This window comes from Melospiza melodia, chromosome 10, assembly GCF_035770615.1.
Source record: "Melospiza melodia melodia isolate bMelMel2 chromosome 10, bMelMel2.pri, whole genome shotgun sequence".
NCBI lineage: Eukaryota > Metazoa > Chordata > Aves > Passeriformes > Passerellidae > Melospiza > Melospiza melodia.
In genome coordinates this window covers 18,881,507-18,899,945 of record NC_086203.1, presented here as the reverse complement: position 1 = coordinate 18,899,945, position 18,439 = coordinate 18,881,507, and the positions used below count along the sequence as shown (strand labels likewise).

General features: G+C 39.1%; 1 protein-coding gene across 6 annotated transcripts in view; it reads left to right on the top strand.

Moving 5' to 3' along the window:
- The window catches only part of ARHGEF3 (Rho guanine nucleotide exchange factor 3), a 107,879-nt gene extending 95,821 nt beyond the window's left edge, over window positions 1-12,058 (top strand). For all 6 annotated transcript variants that reach the window (XM_063164682.1, XM_063164680.1, XM_063164684.1 and 3 more), the window contains 8 exons: window positions 3,301-3,471; window positions 5,206-5,268; window positions 5,559-5,655; window positions 5,757-5,833; window positions 7,197-7,454; window positions 7,621-7,791; window positions 8,795-8,981; window positions 9,882-12,058. In XM_063164682.1, coding sequence (XP_063020752.1) covers window positions 3,301-3,471; window positions 5,206-5,268; window positions 5,559-5,655; window positions 5,757-5,833; window positions 7,197-7,454; window positions 7,621-7,791; window positions 8,795-8,981; window positions 9,882-10,198 — 1,341 coding nt within the window. In that variant the 3' untranslated portion in view covers window positions 10,199-12,058. The remainder of the gene's footprint in view (window positions 1-3,300; window positions 3,472-5,205; window positions 5,269-5,558; window positions 5,656-5,756; window positions 5,834-7,196; window positions 7,455-7,620; window positions 7,792-8,794; window positions 8,982-9,881) is intronic.
- The last annotated feature ends 6,381 nt before the right edge of the window (window positions 12,059-18,439 follow it).

Below are 18,439 nucleotides of genomic sequence, written 5' to 3'. Positions count from 1 at the left end.
TTATTTATACCATCCCCTCTAACTGTGTGCTTGAAGGACCTGTGATAAGAAATCAGCTTCTGTGTTCTCCAGATCCTGCTGGTGATGTCCCAGCTGTAAATTGATGTCTTATCTGATTTTCTCCATAGCTATAGAGCAGAGACAAAAAAGACTGACCTTGTGCTCAGGTGTCCCTCTTGGAATGACTTAGAAACATTCTGGGAAGTACATGTGGCTATTTCACTTCGTTATGTTTTGACATAGCTGTGACTGTGTCTTGGGAACAGTATAGGTTTCTTCTCATCATGTGATCTCCTGTAAAAAAGAAAAAAGTGTTGATTTTTCTTACTGAGTGAACTTTTCTGTATTTTCATTGTTATTTCAGTCAAACACCATGTTTCTTCTTGCATTGCTGTTAGATGTTCTGTGTCTGTAAAATGAAGGAAACTTCTTCATCACCATAACATGCAGAACAAACAACTTCTTCCCCTGGAAGAAAACAAAACAAAGTCAACAGAACCTCCATCTAAAAAGACCACTCCAACAGCATCAGTAAAATGAGTTAGAAAATTCTGAGATTCCTTTATGGCATTTCAAATAAACCTTCGTAAATATTCTTCTAAATGGAAGATACATGTAAGAGGAAAAAAACCCCAACTTATTGTGTATCATTTTCCTTACCTCTGTACGTGTGACTTCCACTTGACATTAATGGACTTTCAGCACAAGGAAAAAAAATTCTCTCTGGGATTTGTGTAGGTTGTTTTTAAGATATGTTCTGGGCTACTTTTTATGTTTTGCATATTTTATTGATTATAGAAGTATTTGATTTTTTGGTGTGTAGTTCACTTTATTCCAATTTTCCACTTATTTTCAATACTTTTTCATAAGGATTCCAAGTAAAAAATATTTGAAGTCTTTCAGGTTTTCTTTCAGGGCCTTCATTTTTGTTTTTTTTTTTCCTGTTTGTTTGTTTGGTTTGTTATTGACTATTTGTAGTCATTCTGTTCCTGTCATGTAGGGCAGTGTACAGCAGCTGACCAATAAAATGCTGTTAGCTTCATCTCTGCACTCTGTGCAGCTGCAGGATACCTAATGCCAAGCAGGTATTCTCCCTTGTTAACCCACCTGGCAATCCAGTTTATTTAGCTGTATTTCCAGTCTCCATCAGGCTACACCAATGATTGTGATGATCTGCCTGGTTTTATTCACAGCTGTGCTGTTGGGCTTAAAGCAGAAAATAGGATCAGAAAAAGAACTCCAGCTGATGCTGAAGAAAGAAATTGCAGTCTGGCTGGCTTCCTCTGCAACTTCCATTTTAATCAGTGTGTCTTGAATTTAAGTAGGGAGTCCAAATTACTTTTTTTGTCTTAGGACACCAAAAATTACTAAAAAATCCTCAAGAAGAAAATAGTTTAAAATATCAGTTCTGAATGCCATAGGTTTGATAGTAGTGGCCTTTGTCCAGTATATGAAGTTGTTTGCTTTATTGCAGCTCTAATTAAGGGTTCTTAATTGCATTGATTAACATTGGTAGCACATAGACTCTTCAAGAAACAGTCTTATAACAGCCAGGGAAATGTGTTACCACAAAAGAAATATGGTAAACAAAATGAGGGGTTGTGGATGGATTTTTCCTCAGCTCCTTTAGTTTTTGGAATTATATGAAAATTTTAATCATCCCACAAGGCCATAATTTTTAAACAGTGTGTGGGACGTGTTTTTTAAGGAAGCCAGAAACTTCCTTATTGGAAAATATTTTTAAAAAAATGGAGATATAGAAATGCTCTTTTGACATTCCTGCAGTGTTTTTGTTTTTTAAAGATTTTCCTTCTTGACAAGTACAAAGCAAAGATAACATCAGAGTATCTTTAAACTTGTTTTTAGAATTTTTTGGTAGCACTTCAGTTTAGGGTTGTGTTCCACTAATAACTAACCTCAGTTCTGTGTCCCTTATTAAGCAAGGTACACTTTGTATGGTTCATGAAAAGGCTGATGGATGAGAGAAATCAATTAAATGTATACTCATTGTGTCTAGGGAGCAAGGATGCTAAGCAAACAAACAAGCAGGAATTTGGGGAATTTAGTTTTATTTTGAGTCTTTTAGCCTCTCTATGCCCCTTCTGCCCAATGAGGACAGTTTAGGGCTGTGGAGAATTGTATGGAGTGTTCTCCTGCAGCAGGGAGGAACATTCTGTCAGTGCATGGGAAAGATCACTTTTCCCAAAATAGTGCCTAATTTGAGTTTGCTCCATGATTCCTCATTCTAACAAGTGAAATTAAGCATGTAATTTCATGTGTGTTTCTGTATATTCTTAACTCTTGAAGGAAGACTAGCACCTGACTTGCAAAGTTTTGGAAGGGGGAGTGTGTGTGTTTATTGTTCAGGTCTTTGTCAATTCCAAGTACAACTCAGAATGGCTTCTGTTAAAGCACAGGTTTTGTGTTTATATCATGTCTTCTGATATGGGGAAAACATAGTATTTATAGGCTCTGTTTGCATTTTATGGGCTCTTATCTTAAGAGAAGAATTTCAAATATTGTCCTTTGTGTATGCTGCTTTCAACCTGGAAATTGAGAGAATTTATGTTGTTTTAAATATTCTTACCCAAGGCAATTGAAAGATGATTTTGTTATGTAAGGCAGGTTTTAAATAACAATAAAAATGTAGAGTATTTCAACTATGTGAGATAGTTTAAGCGTTTCAGAGGTATGACCTCAAAAAGAAGCCTTGCATTTTAATGAAGCAAAAAAGAAACCTTTTCAAAATAGAATAGTAAGAGCATGAAGTATCCATCCTTAGCCTGAAATCCTTCTAAGAGTTTACAGGCAATTAGAACTCTCAAGTCTCTCTTAAAATTGAAATTGGCTTTTTTGAAGTTTAGGACCAGACACACAGTGGTAGAGTGTCTAATATTTGCATTAATTCTAAATTTTCGGTGAAGCAGAAGTGAAATGTACCAGTAATTCCTGTTTGTTCACTGAAATGAAACTCTGTATTTGATCAGTTCTGTTAGTTTAGTGTGCTGCATCATTCTGCACTATCCCTGTAGTACACTCCTGGTGCCTGTTGTGTGGGAATGCTTTGCAGAAGTTTTGTACATGTTGAGGACAGGACACGGACAGAATTCACTGCAGGAACGGAGGCCCTGCCCTTCCACGAGAATGTATTGAGATAATGTCTCTTGCATTCCTGGTACTAGATGTGCTATGAAGTTCAAAGGCAAAACCGATCAGAGAACACTTGTTTGTTGTCCTGAACCTTGGCAATGAGCAGAGTGAGGGTGTGCCCTGTGACACGAGCCCCTTGTCTCTCCGCAGCGCTCCATCAGTTTCCGCAGCGAGAGCCGCCCCGAGCTGTTCAGCCCGCGGCCCTGGTCCCGCAGTGGGCCCCCTGCCAGCACCAAGAGGAGGGACAGCAAACTCTGGAGTGAGACCTTCGATGTCTGTGTCAATCACATGCTTACATCCAAGGAAATCAAGAGGCAAGAGGTACAGATATAGATATGGATATGTTTTTTTAACCATAGATTTCACGTTCAAAAGTCGCCTTTGAAGCGTAGAGTTGGGAATGCTCACAGGCATTGGGGCAGCACTTGGAGATGTCCTGCAATTCAAATGTGTCACCACCTGCTCTAGAAGCAGAATTCCACCTCTACTCTTTATGACCCAAGCTGTATTAGATTAAAGTATTCTTTGTTCAGTCCAGCTCATTATTTTTCCTTAACAAACCAAAGGCACTGAGATGTCTCGTGGCTGGCTGCATGTGTGTGCATGTTCTGTCTGACACTTGCTGTAGTCATGGCTGATATTTTGGTGTTTGATTTTGTCGTTCTAGTAACGTGAGGTGAGCACCCTGTGCCAGGAACAGGTGTTCATCAGGTGATACAGACACACAAAAATGCACCATCATTTCCCTTTTGGGAAAGGTTGTTTTTGAGGAAGGTTCCAGTGCTAGACAGATGACACACTGATCAAACATGTGTCTTCCAAAGCAAAACAGAAGCATGCCAGGGGTTTAATGTGTCAGACAAGACAAAGTCTGAATAGTTCTTAGTATAGTCAACACAGAGCTCCTTCAGAATCAAGGTATTTTTATTTTCTAAAGAAATTCCTAGCTGTATCAACAAAGCTTGTAATAATCTCCTTGAGAATATTTCAGGGACTGAGTCATAAATCAAACAGCAATAGTGTCAAGCATTTCTTGTGCAAATTTTAACATTGTACAGGAATTCATAGGAAATAAATTTGTAATTGAGGACTTCAAAGGCAGCTTACTGAAAACTAAACTGTAGAAACTGTTTGCACAGTGTATAGCAGTCACTGCTGTGTGGGAGCAGGAGCCAGGATCCTCGCTCCAACCCAAAGAAGTGAGCTGTGTCCCTGCAGGTTTAGCAGGAGGGTTCTGCTCTGTGTTTGTTCCCATCCTGTGTGCTTTGCTGGGACAGCTGACCTGCTGCCCATGAGCTGCACTGGGGCAAACCTGGCAGGAATGGGGTTCCTGAGCCCCAGCAATCTGCTCCAGCTGGGGATGGGCTTCCATGACTTATACTGGTTGAAAGCTTTGACTGTAAAGCAAGGAATTCTAGCCCAAAATGTCCATAACTCTTCCTGTACCCTGATTTAAGGAGGTAAAAAGTTAATAACAATGGGGGTTTGATTAACCAGTGAATTAGGGTGGTGTTATTTTTAATCTGCCAGCTTTAAAGTCTCAAATGTCCTTTAAGAGGAGTAACTAACATCAGCCAAGTTACCTAGAGCTCAGCCTTTGTAACAAAAAAATGAACTGGTACCAAAATAAAAGTGAAGTGCTTTAAGTAAGATCTGTCTCCTACTTGGTAGAATCCCCTGTAACTTCTGCCACTGCCTGTGCTAAAATGGAACACAACAAACTCCTATATGCAAGCAATTGTATTAGTGGCTGAGTCAAAGTCAAAACACCACAAAAATGAAGGTAATTCCCTACATCTGGGAACACATCCCTTTGGAAAAAAATCTTTGTCTATTTGAGGTAAGTTTTTAATGATCATTCTGGTATAACTGATTTAAAAAACAATGCAGTTGATTCTGTAGTTATGGAATAAAGCCTTACTTTATTTCTGTAGATTTAGCAGAGAAATGCTGTTACATGGTGTTAAGACAGCTGTTCAAAATATAACATCAACCCAGGAAGTGGAGCATAGATTAAATAAAGATACTTTCTAATGTTTGTGTCTGTTTTTACAGGCTATCTTTGAACTTTCCCAGGGAGAAGAAGACCTGATAGAAGATCTGAAGTTGGCAAAAAAGGTCTGTTTAAAAAACAAAACCAAAAACCAAACCACAACAAAGAGTGCTAATTGGTTCATAACATATTTAAAGCAATCTTTTTTCAAATAATAGCTAAGACAGTAAAAGAGGAAAAAATCCACAACGTATTTCAATTTTCCCATTCTTTCTGAAACACTTAAGTGTGCTGCCTTTTTTTTTAAAATATGAAATTGATAATTTAATAGATGTTTAGGAAACTTACAGAGACCACTAAATTCTATAATGAATTTTGCAACCAACAAACCACAAATGTTTGTTTTTATTTACAGGCTTATCATGACCCAATGCTTAAGCTTTCCATAATGACAGAGCAAGAGCTGAACCAAATTTTTGGAACACTGGACTCTCTAATTCCTCTGCATGAAGGTAAAACTCTCAGAGTCTTTGGCTGCATAATTATAGCGCACAGATTTGAAGTCAGGTTTATTAAAGTGAGGTTTGTCTTCTTTTTTTCTATTCACTCTCAGATCTTCTCAGGCGACTCCAAGAAGTCAGGAAACCTGATGGATCAACAGATCATGTTGGCCACATCCTTGTGGGTTGGGTAAGGCAGAATTTATAACCAATTTGGGGACTTTAGTCTGGAGATGTCATGTAGTTTTTCTCACACAATTTCCTTTCTATAACGTGTCAAAAAGATATTCTCAAAATACTTTTAAAAGTTAAGGCAACTATTTAGGGACACAATAGAATATTCTCCATTTTCAGGGATTTTCCATGGAAAGATTTAGACTGGGATATTGGTTTTAAAGGTTTTGCTGTTCAGGAGTTGAGCACTATTTCATATACTTTAAATAAAAAAATCAAGAGCCAGACTAGAGTTTTTCCTATGTAGGTCCTTTGAGAATCTGCTCCTGTTTCTGTTCTGGTTTCCTTGGAAAGTTAAACAGGGATACAAGAGAGATGTTGCTGCCTCATAAAAGATAAAGTAGATAGGTTCATGTTCACTAGCATCCAACAGCATAAATACTGAAAATAGCTTTTGGTAGTTTTGTTGATAAAATTGTTCATTGCTATCAGAAAGAGTTATTTTTGGTTTTAGATATGTGAGAAGTATGTTTTTAAGTAAATGTAAGTAGTGAAATTTAGCAGGGAAGAAAAGGCTTGAAATTTTATGGAATTAAGTAATGACATTTAGCAGCTCTATGTGAAAGTGTGGCCTATGGGCAACAAGGGAAGCATTATCTCATCTATATAATGCCAATAGTTAATGATAAATAATTTGTAAATGTCAAAATAATCTTCTTTGCATTATGTAACTTAAAATATATTTTCTGGTGTGTGTTGAACATCAGTGAACTTCTCTTGATTCAAATATATTCAAGTATAATTTCCTTTCTTAAAAGATTTTGTGGTTTTGAGTGTTAATACAGCATGCTTTGTAAGTGCATATACTGCTCTAATCAACACTCAAGGGTTTTTTTTAGATTTTTATATTTATATATATACACAGTTTTGTCATCTTGGTTTGGTCAAGGTTCCTGTGGACAATATAGAAGTTTGATTGTAGAAATTTGCTGATCTGAAAAAGGCCAGGTTTGGGAGTACCCATTCCTAGGCTTTTATTTCCATTCATAATTAAAGCCAGGCTTCTGTGTTCTAGTTTTGTCTGCACTAAATAGTGCTCAGTCTTAAGTAATTTATATTTTAATGCTTTGCAATAGTAACAGAGATCTGTAGGATCTGAGTGATGAGTAAGTCCTTCTAAATTACTTAAATGTTGAACAAGGTGCTCTGAGGGCCCTTGTAAAGGTTATATTTATTGGAAACATGACATCAATAACCTGTGGATAAATCTCCAGCTAAAGGAGTCTCAGCAGGAATTCTGATGTCCTCAATCACCTGAACCTTTCAGTGCAGGAAATTGTGCTTTGCTTCAGCTACAGAATAATTTATTCTTTCCTCAGCTGCCATGCCTGAACTCCTATGACAGCTACTGCAGCAATCAAGTAGCTGCCAAAGCTTTATTGGACCACAAGAAACAAGACCACAGGGTGCAGGATTTCCTGCAGCGCTGCCTGGAGTCTCCCTTCAGCCGCAAACTGGACCTCTGGAACTTCCTTGACATCCCCAGAAGCCGTTTGGTGAAATACCCTCTGCTGCTCAGAGAAATCCTAAGACACACACCAAATGATCATCCAGATCAACAGCATCTGGAGGAAGCTGTGAGTTACTGATGGGTTTGGGGGTTTTTAGGAGATTATAGCACTTCTAGCTTATTAGTGAATTAAGAGAAACTATATAAAATATTAAAAACCACAAATGTTTAAATGAACAGCTGAATATCAGATGTGTAATTCAAATTCATGTGTTTTCATTGTGTCTCTGCAGATAAATATAATTCAGGGCATTGTGGCTGAAATCAACATCAAGACTGGTGAATCTGAATGCCGGTATTACAAAGAGAGACTTATTTATCTTGAGGAAGGCCAAAGGGATTCATTGATTGATAATTCACGTGCTGTGTGTTGTCATGGGGAACTGAAGAACAACAGGGGAGTGGTAAGGAATAAATATTTTGTCATAAATAACTTTAAAAGATATCTTGCTTTTGCACGACAGCTAAATGAGCTGTGAGTGCACATGAACATAATACTTTAATATATAGGAAATTGAAAAATATTAATTATTATATATAATAATATATAATAATATTTGCTAAATTTTTTTTAGTAGTTAAGTATCTGTATAGGGAGATAATAAGATTATATGTATCTCTGTCTCTTATGGAGCCTAGCAATATCCTGGATAAATTGTAAATCTGATCAATTTCAATACTTGCAGGGAAAACCTCTAAATTTCTGGTCTCAGAGATGCGATATTAATGTCTGTAAAAAACAAACAAAATGTGTGTTCTTTATAGACAAAAATGTCTATAAAACAAACTTTACATTTGTCAAAGACTGTGGTTATTCAAAATGCTTTACTTGATTCTTTGTTGAGATCAAGGTTAATTTATGGACTAGAGGAATTTGGTACTTTGAATTCCAGTCTTTGGAACACTGCACTACTGTTAAGTTTCACAAACTGAGCTTTCAGTTAAAAAGGAAACAAAATTGTATTAGTAGAAGAGAACTCAGTCTTTTCTAGCTTTTTTCCCCTCATTGTTAAAGAGAACTTTTGAGTGGACAAACAATGCAAAAAGATCTTTTTTCTTTACTGACACTAATGGAAATATGACACTTATGGAAGCAGATAAAACTTTGGGAAAATTTATTTTAGGAAGTAACAAAGTAAGCAGTGCATTTTTGCAGCTCTGGAACTGCTTCTGTGTAGCATGGTTCTGCATACAGTGGAAGGGTCCCATTTCACCTACAGCTGAGAGGGAAAGGTGGAACGGGTGCTGTTCCTGGCTCACCTGATGAAGGTCAGGCAGGTAGCTCAGCACCAAACCACCAGGAAGAAATGGGCAATTTTCATCTTTCTGGCGAACTTTACTTGTTCCGTTTGGTTTAATGATGTTTCGAGAAAGGAATAACTGTATTGCCTGTGAATCTTTGGACAGAAGCTGCACGTGTTCCTGTTTGAGGAGGTGCTGGTGATCACTCGGGCCGTGACGCACAACGAGCAGCTGTGCTACCAGCTGTACCGGCAGCCCATCCCCGTGCGGGAGCTGCTGCTGGAGGACCTGCAGGACGGGGAGGTGCGCCTGGGCGGCTCCCTGCGCGGGGCCTTCAGCAACAACGAGAGAAGTATGGGACAGCTGCTTCTCTTTGCTCTTGGGGCTCGTCAGAACTGGGGGATACCAGCCAGTGGGACATAGGAGTAGTCTCTCTACAATTAATGTTATGTCTAGTTTATTACGTTCTAAGTTGTTTCTTTTCGATTGTTCCTCAAAGCTCGCTATGTTGATAATAGAATCTTTCCACACACCTGCTCCTGTACTGAATTGAGAAGGGGAGAACATACAGACTGTAGTGGCAAAACTGCAAAGTTTGGCGGTTTTGCAAACTTTGCAAGGTGAAGTTATAAGCAAGTGTATTTTGAAATCTTGAGCTGTTTTGCCTTTCCTTGTACTGGAGACACTGATTGCTATTCAATAACTCTTGAAGCTGGCAGATACTGTAGTACTCAGGGTAAAGACTGCAGCTATTCATGTTTATGCTCTTCCAGTTAAGTACATTATGAAGATACTTTTTCTATTACAAGGGTCCTTTAAATCTCATCTGGTCAAAACTTCAAGGGTTTTTTGTATGTATCCACTCTGTTAGTGAAGGGAAAGGAAGAGATGAGGCAGTCTTTGGCTGGCACAAGGACGTTGCATTCAGTGAAGGTTCTGGGGAGGAGAGGCATTAAAGTGTGGGAGAAGCCTTAATCTTGCTGATTTACTTTAAGCTTTATGGATAGCTCATGCATGTCAGAACCAAAATTATTTAATCCAGCAATATGAAGTTACGAGAAGTGCTTGTAGTGTTTTCTGTGGTCTTCTCTCAGAAATGAGAGGATACCCAGACTCTTTTCTCTGGTCCCACATGGTCTTGTCTGACCCTAAGGCAAAGATTGTGCAGATTTTGTTACTTAAATATACTCTTTGCTTATACAATCCATTCAGCCAAAGCATTCAGGGGTTTGATATATATTGTTTCTTTCAGTCAAAAACTTCTTTCGAGTCAGCTTCAAGAATGGCTCCCAAAGCCAGACTCACTCTCTCCAAGCCAATGACTCGTTCAACAAGCAGCAGTGGCTGAACTGCATCCGGCAGGCCAAGGAGAAGGCGGCGGCGGGCACGGCGGGCACGGCGGGGGCGCGGTTCCCTGGGTGCCCGCGGGCACAGGCCCCGGAGCGCATGGAGCAGTCGGACTGCGACTCTGACTGCAGCATGGACACCAGCGAGCTCGGCGCCGACTGCGAGCGCATGGAGCACACGAACTCCTGGGACAGCCAAAAGCAAATAGAAACCAATGTTTGACAAAGACTTACCGCTCCTGGAAGAAAGTCTGTCTCTTACCTGTACAGTATTTGCATTCCATACGTGGAACCATTCGGAGAAGCACTTTTAGAATATTTTTTGTGACAGTGTCAATGCAGTTCTTGTATTTGTACCTGTGAGTGTCGTACTGTAACTGCCCATCTGTATAAGCTGGAATCTCTTGCAGCTCGTGTCCTGTGATTATGTTCCATAAACACCCAAGGTGGATGAAAGAGGTACTTGACCAGTTATTCTCAATGTCCTGCTGTAAACAGAATCTCTAAACTACTGTTTATGTTTGCATTACATAAATAACCTTTCCCTAATTTTTAAGTATTTTATTTGCCCTTTAAAGGGGCAGCTGAAGATGTGTTCTTTATATAGAATTTCAAGATAATAAGTTTTCTTAAAGGTATGGAAAGAAAAAGTAGTTTCTTGGAAAAAGAAAATTATCTTGCAATAAGCTATCCAAACTCCTGTGGTATTAAATCAGCAAGAACTACAAACAGCAGGCCATGAAACCAGGGACTCTTTAGGGATATTTTTCAAAATGAAGCACTGTCCTAAGATTCAGCAGCCAAACTTACTAAAATCTGGACATTTCAAATGGTCAGCAGAATAAAATGATTTCTTTTTCAAAGAATGTAATGCTAAAAATAATCAACTGAAAAAACCACAACCAAACCTTTACAGCCAGCACTGAATTAAATGAAATGCTGAGAATACTGGATGTTTGTAAATAAGCTGGTAATTTGCTTTCAGTGCCATATATATATATATATATATATATATATCTTATCCCAAACAGAATAAGAATGGAAAGGAGCTTTGCTTGTGAATAGGCCCTCTTCAGCATTTTGCACTCCACTGACCTCCACTGTTGGTTTTAAGCACCACTAATGTTAAAACATTTAATTTCCTGTAAATGTCTGTTTACAATTACATGTAGTTGGTTTTTAAAACTAAGTGATGATTTTATACAAATGGTGCTCTGCATATATACCCTGTGGGATTATGTAGAGAGAGTTTAAACAAAAAGGGAATTTTTTGTCCTTCAGGATGTATTACATCCTTTTTACTTTCCTCAAGTTTTGTTTTAGAAGTTTTTGTTGCATTTCATTTCATACTGTAATTGGAAATGTTACTGTGTTTTCTGGTGGCTGATTTAACCTACTCATTATGATGAGAAGCAGATGAGTCACTTAAATGCAGTCTAAAACACATAGTGATCATCCTGTTATTTTTCAGGAATCCCTGAGTAGTATTTTATTTCTTACTCTAAGAAATAATGCCAGTGCTGTATGGCAAGCTATGAAAATGATATATTACAAATTTTAAATGATTCTTGGTATTACACAAGATAACCTGTGCAAAGTACTTGTAACAACAAAAGTAGAAAAACTGCTAAGTTATTGCCAAAAATATTTTTCTTGTGTTCTACAAGTTTACATAAAATTTACTAGTTATCTTACATATATATATGCTGATGTGCATTACAGAAATCAGTGTGACAAATGATAAACAATATAAAGCAAGGTATTTTTATTTTTTAAAAAATGGCATTTTTACCCTATAGAACATATTTCTGTATTTATAGTTTTTAAAAAAAATCAAATTTCTTTTCTGTTTCAGGCTTTGTAATTTATTTCAACTGCTTCATTTTTAGAGCTGAATGAAGATGAAAGGAAAAATCTGCAAAAGAAAAGGCATAGGGAAGTTGTTAAGCAAAAATGTTGAAAAAGAGCAAAAAGCATGTGAAATGTTCAGGTAGAGAAGAAAGAATGAATGTGTGTTTTGACTTTTTTTATTAATGGCCTTAAACTTTTCTGGAAGCATTTCAAATAAATTACATTAAACCATTTTGATTTTTATTTGGTTTGGTTGGTATTGGAAGAAGACTGAAAAAGAGACCAGTGCTACATGCAGTGAGGCTTTAATGTAATTGACCAAAGCTTGTATTTTGTTTCTGATAAAGTGGCTCATATTTGGATCTAATTTGCTAAATGCACATTAGTAACAGAAACAAGTCACTACACTCAATTCACCACATTCCCCAAGGTTCTGTATGGCATAATTAATTTAGTAAGTAGGTGGAACAAAAATGTACTGTCCTGTCATCAGTTTCTCTCTCATAATTCCTTGTGGGTCACAATTAATAATTGAAATTATTAATTTTGGGCTATTCCAACCAGCCACGGAATCTCAGAAGATTAATTTACATTTGTTTATCATAATTTAGTCACTCACTCACTGTTCAGCATTCTGGAGTGTTTTGGTTGTGCTTTATAGTTGACCTGCACTTAGCTACTGATTGATCTGATCCTAATGATGTTGGGTTTTTCTCTTCAAATCATCCTAAGGATTAAGCTTTCCAGTTTAAGAATACTGATACCATGCTCATTTGGTAAGCTTATTTTAGTTCTAGCACTTTTAAAATGCCACTGCTTTTGAAACAATGACTTTTGATTGTGGCAGGAGGATGGTGGTGGAGGAGTGGGCTTGGACAATAAAATGTACCAAAAAGGATGGGTAGAATGTAAAATTATGAGTGTGAAGTGAAGAGGAAGAATCATATACATAAATATGTTCATGATTGTCAGTAATTATGGTGTCCAGAGGGGAGTGTGAGGTTGCAGCAGTGAAGAGGCAAGAGGCAGTGAGTGACAAGCCTGAGGTGTGAAGTGTTTCCAGGATCACCATGAGGAGAGGGACAGAGACACCTCTAAACCTGAGGCATGAGCACTCTGCATCTCCCACTCAGGGAAAAGGGTGAGTGATGAGCTGGCCTGCTCTCAAGGGCAGGATGTCAGTGGTCTGAGGGGGCAGATCATCCCTTTGTGGTAAATCTGTTTGCTCTTCTGCTCCTGATGAGGAGTCAGTGTAGCTGTAGCTTATGAAAGACCTGATGGACCAGAAGCAATAAGGTAAAAGCAGAAATTGTTTTGACTGAGAAGGAAAGGTAAGCAAAGAGAATCACCTTGGGACTCTGTGAATTGTGTGGGTCCTCTGAGACTACAACACAAAATTGAACTGTCTGTGGTCTTTGTTTCCCTAGATTTGCTCTGCAGCACTGAAAAGAACAAAGCCAGGATGACGACGGGAACACCAAGGTCTGTAATGAGACACCAGGTACTGTAAGTTTGAGATCTGTGAAGCTCAGTGCCAAGAACAGTTGCTGGAATCTGGGTAAGGATAGTGCCGAAATTGCAGGGTATGTTACAAATGAGAAGCTTGACTAGGGCAATATTCAACCAGCAATCAATTTATTAACTAATATGGTAAAGTATGAGCAGTACAGCACTGGGTACAGTGGGGGAAGTTTTCCCTCCAACTGCACACCAATAGTTGAGGCTTACAGGTATTTATAGGGGTACTCAGAAGCTTTCTCAGCAGTTTCTATTCCCAATTTTTACTCATCAGCAGGTTCTATTCCAAGTTTTTATGTCACGATTCTATACCTACTGTGATTTAGTTTTTCTCAGGATATATCTCAGAAAGGAGTATCCCCAGATGGTGAGGTCTGGTTTCTGAAAGAAGGAAGAAGTTTCCCATCTGGGGAGGTCCAGATTCCAGATGTGGGTCCACCTTTTAATTGCAAGGACTATAAATCTCATAACAGTGATGTCCAGCTTCCCTTGGTCGAAACTATAAATCCTTGAGTTGATGTTCATCTTCCTTTCTCAAGCTGCTTGTCACTGTTTTGTTAAGGTGTGAGATAAACACGTTTCCTTTTTATATATTCTAAAGCTATAGTTTCAAAGATGCTTACTACAAGCAATATCCTAAAATTATACTTTTATACTTCAAAAGGTTATTATTGCAAAACTCTAAGGCTTAACTACAAGCAGAAAGTTCCTGTCTAAAAACAATTCAAATACTCCTAAATCAACTTAAGACTTATAAAGGTTAATTGCAAACAAAGAATAGGTTCAAAGGCCTTCTTCCATGATTTACTTTCCTCAGTTATTATTAGAATTTGTCTTTATAACTGTCCCGTGGTCGGTTTCCACACATATCACAATCACAAATACACACATTGCCTGTATGTACCTGACACGAAACACAGCTTTGGATTTCACAGGTACAAAAAGTATTTTTCCTGCTTAGCATGACCCACCTGAACCAGGGCTTCTCCCTTTGGAATGCTTCTGTGACAGTGGGAACCAGGTTGCTTCAAGTTTCACAGAATTTCCAAAATTTGAAAGCTGTATCAGAACTTTCAGACAGCAGTTTAATGCACTTTTTGATAAAAATGAGGTTTTATGGTGACACTGCCTGGCACTTAGACAAATCTTGATTCCCAGGATCTAAGAGAGTCTGAAACCAAGTTCCACATACATGGAAGATGATTTGTTTCCTTTTAAAAGGAGATTTCAGATCCAGAATGGGCAGCTCTTCTATGTTTAATGCTTATTAATGAATACTGATTTTAAAATATGTGTTTTACAGGTTGGTGCTGCCATCTCTTGGAAATAATGTAGTTTCACAGCTGATTTGATTACAGGAAATTTTAAATATTTTAAGATATTACATAATAATAAAATGAAAGTATTACAAAAATACTAGTAGATATTCTCAGTCTTTTACCTGAGGGTCACATATTTCTTAGGAAAAAAAAAAAAGTACCGGGTGAATTTCTGCTACTAATTCCTGGTTTTACAGAGCCAGGTCAACTACTGCCTCATTTAGTCTCATTTTTTAATATCATATCATATTTTCTCCATGGCTGGTAAATGATAATAAAGCTCTTTCCAAGTGTATAAATTAGGTTTTTTTTCTGAGTTTTCCAAAGATTCTTCTCTTTGCATGGTCTAGGAAGAAAGGTTAATTACACAGTTCTTCTATCCTTGATCTCCTGGAACTTGAAATTTAGTTGGCAAAAAATTTGCTCTTAAGCTTTTGGAGAAATTAGATGTGTTTTGCATCATTACACTAGTAAGGGAAAGTAAAATAGTAATTTGTGGTTATTTAAATTGTAACAATATTCTCAAGATTGATTAATTTAAAATTTCTAATTTAGTATTCAAATTCTTAAATTTGCATTTATGAAAGGATTCTGAAGTAATGTCTGGAGGAAGCACCCAAGTTTGCTCCTTGAGCATGCAACCCTCCCTTCTGTCTTACTTTGTGGCTCTTAATCTGATCTAAATCCGTATTAGTAATGTGTTAAAATCATCTGATTTCAGAATCAAAGGGATCTTTGTACTGGGGTGGAAAACCACTTGGTGCAAGCCTTGGAGTCATGGTGGGATGCTTGGCAAGTATCAAAAACCACAGAAACCAGAAACTAGAGAGAATAAGGTGACAGATTTATAACCTCTTTTTTCACTTCAGAGTATTTAAGTAACCTCTTCCTGTGGTGGTTTTTTGCTGTTTGGTGAACTGCACCTGTTTGATATCTATTGGGGTTTCAGATGCACAGTGTGGTGCAGTGATCTGGAATTGCTGGAGCATTTATCAATTAGTACTGGGTAATTTTTATGATCATCTCTCCCAGACTTAGGTTAATTAATACAGAAAATTAATTCTGTACATCTGCAAAGATGTATCTTGTTAAAGCAAGTGATGAGGAAAACTTTGCGTGCTGCTTGGTAAATAAGCAGGACTTCAGAGATTGTATGGTCCAAACACCAATCAACTGAACTGCTTGTGTACTGAAGACATGCACAGTCTGAAAGTTATTTTAACAGCTCTGCCAATTCAAAATTGATAAAGCAATCTGACATGATTGGAGATGTATAATGGATCAACACAGCCTTAAATTGGACCAGATTGGTATTTCCATTTTTTTCTTGTATATGGAAATTCTATTTAAACAATGTAAAACACAGCAAAATAATTTCAATAATATATCAGCACATCTGTAATATTCACTTCACCAGCACTGAATCCTCACAGAGAGGTAGGACATCAGATTCTCAGGGAGACAATCCTAATTTATCCATAGGATGAACATTTCATTTGTGGTGTTCATTACCTCTAGATAATGGAACATCGTGTTTCTGCAGTTAGATAAATGCTGGGTGTTATGTTTCTGTAACTTATGTAAATTATAGTTACAGATACTAATTACCCTGTTTAAACTTGCTGGGTCCCCAGATACTTCTAAGAACTACTAATAATTATTAGCTTATCTTCTTTTAACACTCTGGAGGCTACCACTAGCACCAGGCCATTTGTGAGCTGATGGGTTATTTATATTTTTGGATCTTCAGCTTATCTAAACAGAGATGAATAAAAGGGCCAGATTAAATTACCTGTTCCTTGCACACCCTGCAAGCACGAGAACTTCCTACTGTGAAAAACGCCAATCACTTGTTTTTAAAATTTTTAAAAGTTTAATAGTAATAAAATGGTTAAAAAAATAGTAACACAATCAGAGTAATAACAATTTGGACAAATTGAATTAAGACAATATGAGACAATAAAAGCAAAAGAGTTATGGATGTCCGGGTACTTTTTCTGGGCATCGCAAGCCCGAAAAAGGACCCACGTTAACAAAGGATTAACCCTTAAAAGCAATAGCCCGTTGCATATTCATACACCTCATCCATGATGCATAAATTCCATTCAAACACAGGATTCCATCTGGTCTTCATCAGCTTCTTCCCTCTAATCCTAATAGCGCCTTTGAGGCGGGAAGAAGTTTGTTTCTTCTGATAAGAAGGCCATAAATTCTTTTTCTCTTTTAGATCAAGGTGTCCTGTGGCTGCTATCTCGCTGTGAGTCCTTTCTTTTAAACAAAGCATCTTACATAGCATAGTTTCTATTTTAGCAATTTTTATAACCTAAAACTATATTTAACACAGTACTTAAGAAAATTAATACAGCATTGCTTTCTAACACAACACATATAATATTCATTTTAATATTTGTGAAAAGCCAATCATAAAATACATGCATTTTTCACACTATTTTTAAGGTCTGCTTTCAAGGTGACAAATGAATAGCTACAGTTATGGGGATTGAAGGTAATTAGTATAAATAGCGAAGGAATATATGTGTCTGTTCAACAACTACAGCACTAGTGTACTTTTAACAAAGAAAACAAATTCTAATGTTTCTAATGTTTTGCTAGTTACTTGTAAAACTAAAATCTGGTATTTGCATTTCCTAGGCACTGCAAGAATGCTTATTTTCAGGAGGCAGTGTTCACTGCAGTGCATTCCTGGCAGCTGCCAAAGACAGGTCTTTGCTTTGGCTTTTGCATTTTCCCATCCCTCTTGCACTGCAAGTTGTGAGCCTTACAGGGAAATAAATGCTAACTTTCTGGCCTCCAATATAGGTTATTTAGTGCTATTCTCAGTATGCACCTATGAAAGAATGCTGCTGAAGTAAATGAAGATTTTTTTTGTCTGCCTGCCCTTCATAACCATGAATGCATTTTTATTCTTCAAAGGTTAAATGTTGTCATCTTGTCCAGTGTCTTGGAAAAAAAACTTAAATCTGAGAGTAAGAGGTATGCGCTGGCACTCAGTCTGGTGAACTTGTAGTTAAAGTTAGGAGTTGGCAAAGACGGCATTGCCAGCCCTGGAGCAGGAGCGTTCCTGGGCCCGAAATGCCAGGGCGGGGGATCGTGCCCAAGGGCGGGTTCGCTGTGGGGAGAGCGCGGTCCGAGCGCCGCGCCCCGGCTGCAGGGCAGAGGCGTGTGTGGGCTGGGCCCTCTCGGGAGAGCGGCGTCCCCTCAGGGCAGCGCCCCGGCCCCGCTCCCCCTGGCCCGGCACCGGCGGGAGGGCGGCGGGTCCCGAGCGGTGCCCCGGGGCGGGAGCAGCGGGTCCCGAGCGGTGCCCCGGGGCGGGAGCAGCGGGTCTCGAGCGGGTCCCGAGCGGTGCCCTGGGGCGGGAGCAGCGGGTCCCGAGCGGTGCCCTGGGGCGGCAGCAGCGGGTCTCAAGCGGGTCCCGAACGGTGCCCCGGGGCGGGAGCAGCGGGTCCCGAGCGGTGCCCCGGGGCGGCAGTAGCGGGTCCCGAGCGGTGCCGGTTGCCGGGAGCGGCAGTAGCGGGTCCCGAGCGGTGCCCCGGGGCGGCAGTAGCGGCTCCCAACGGGCCCGTCCCGCCCCATCGCGTGGGCGCTGCCCGCGCCCCGGCCGCGCCCCTATTTATAACGTTTGCCGCGAGCGGATTGGCTGGGCCGGGCTGGCCGCAGACCCGCCCCCCCTTCCGCCGCCATGTTGTGTGGCGGGGCGGGGGCGGCCCGGGGGCCGCCGTGAGGCGGGCGGAGGGCGAGTCGGGGCGGCGCGGGCG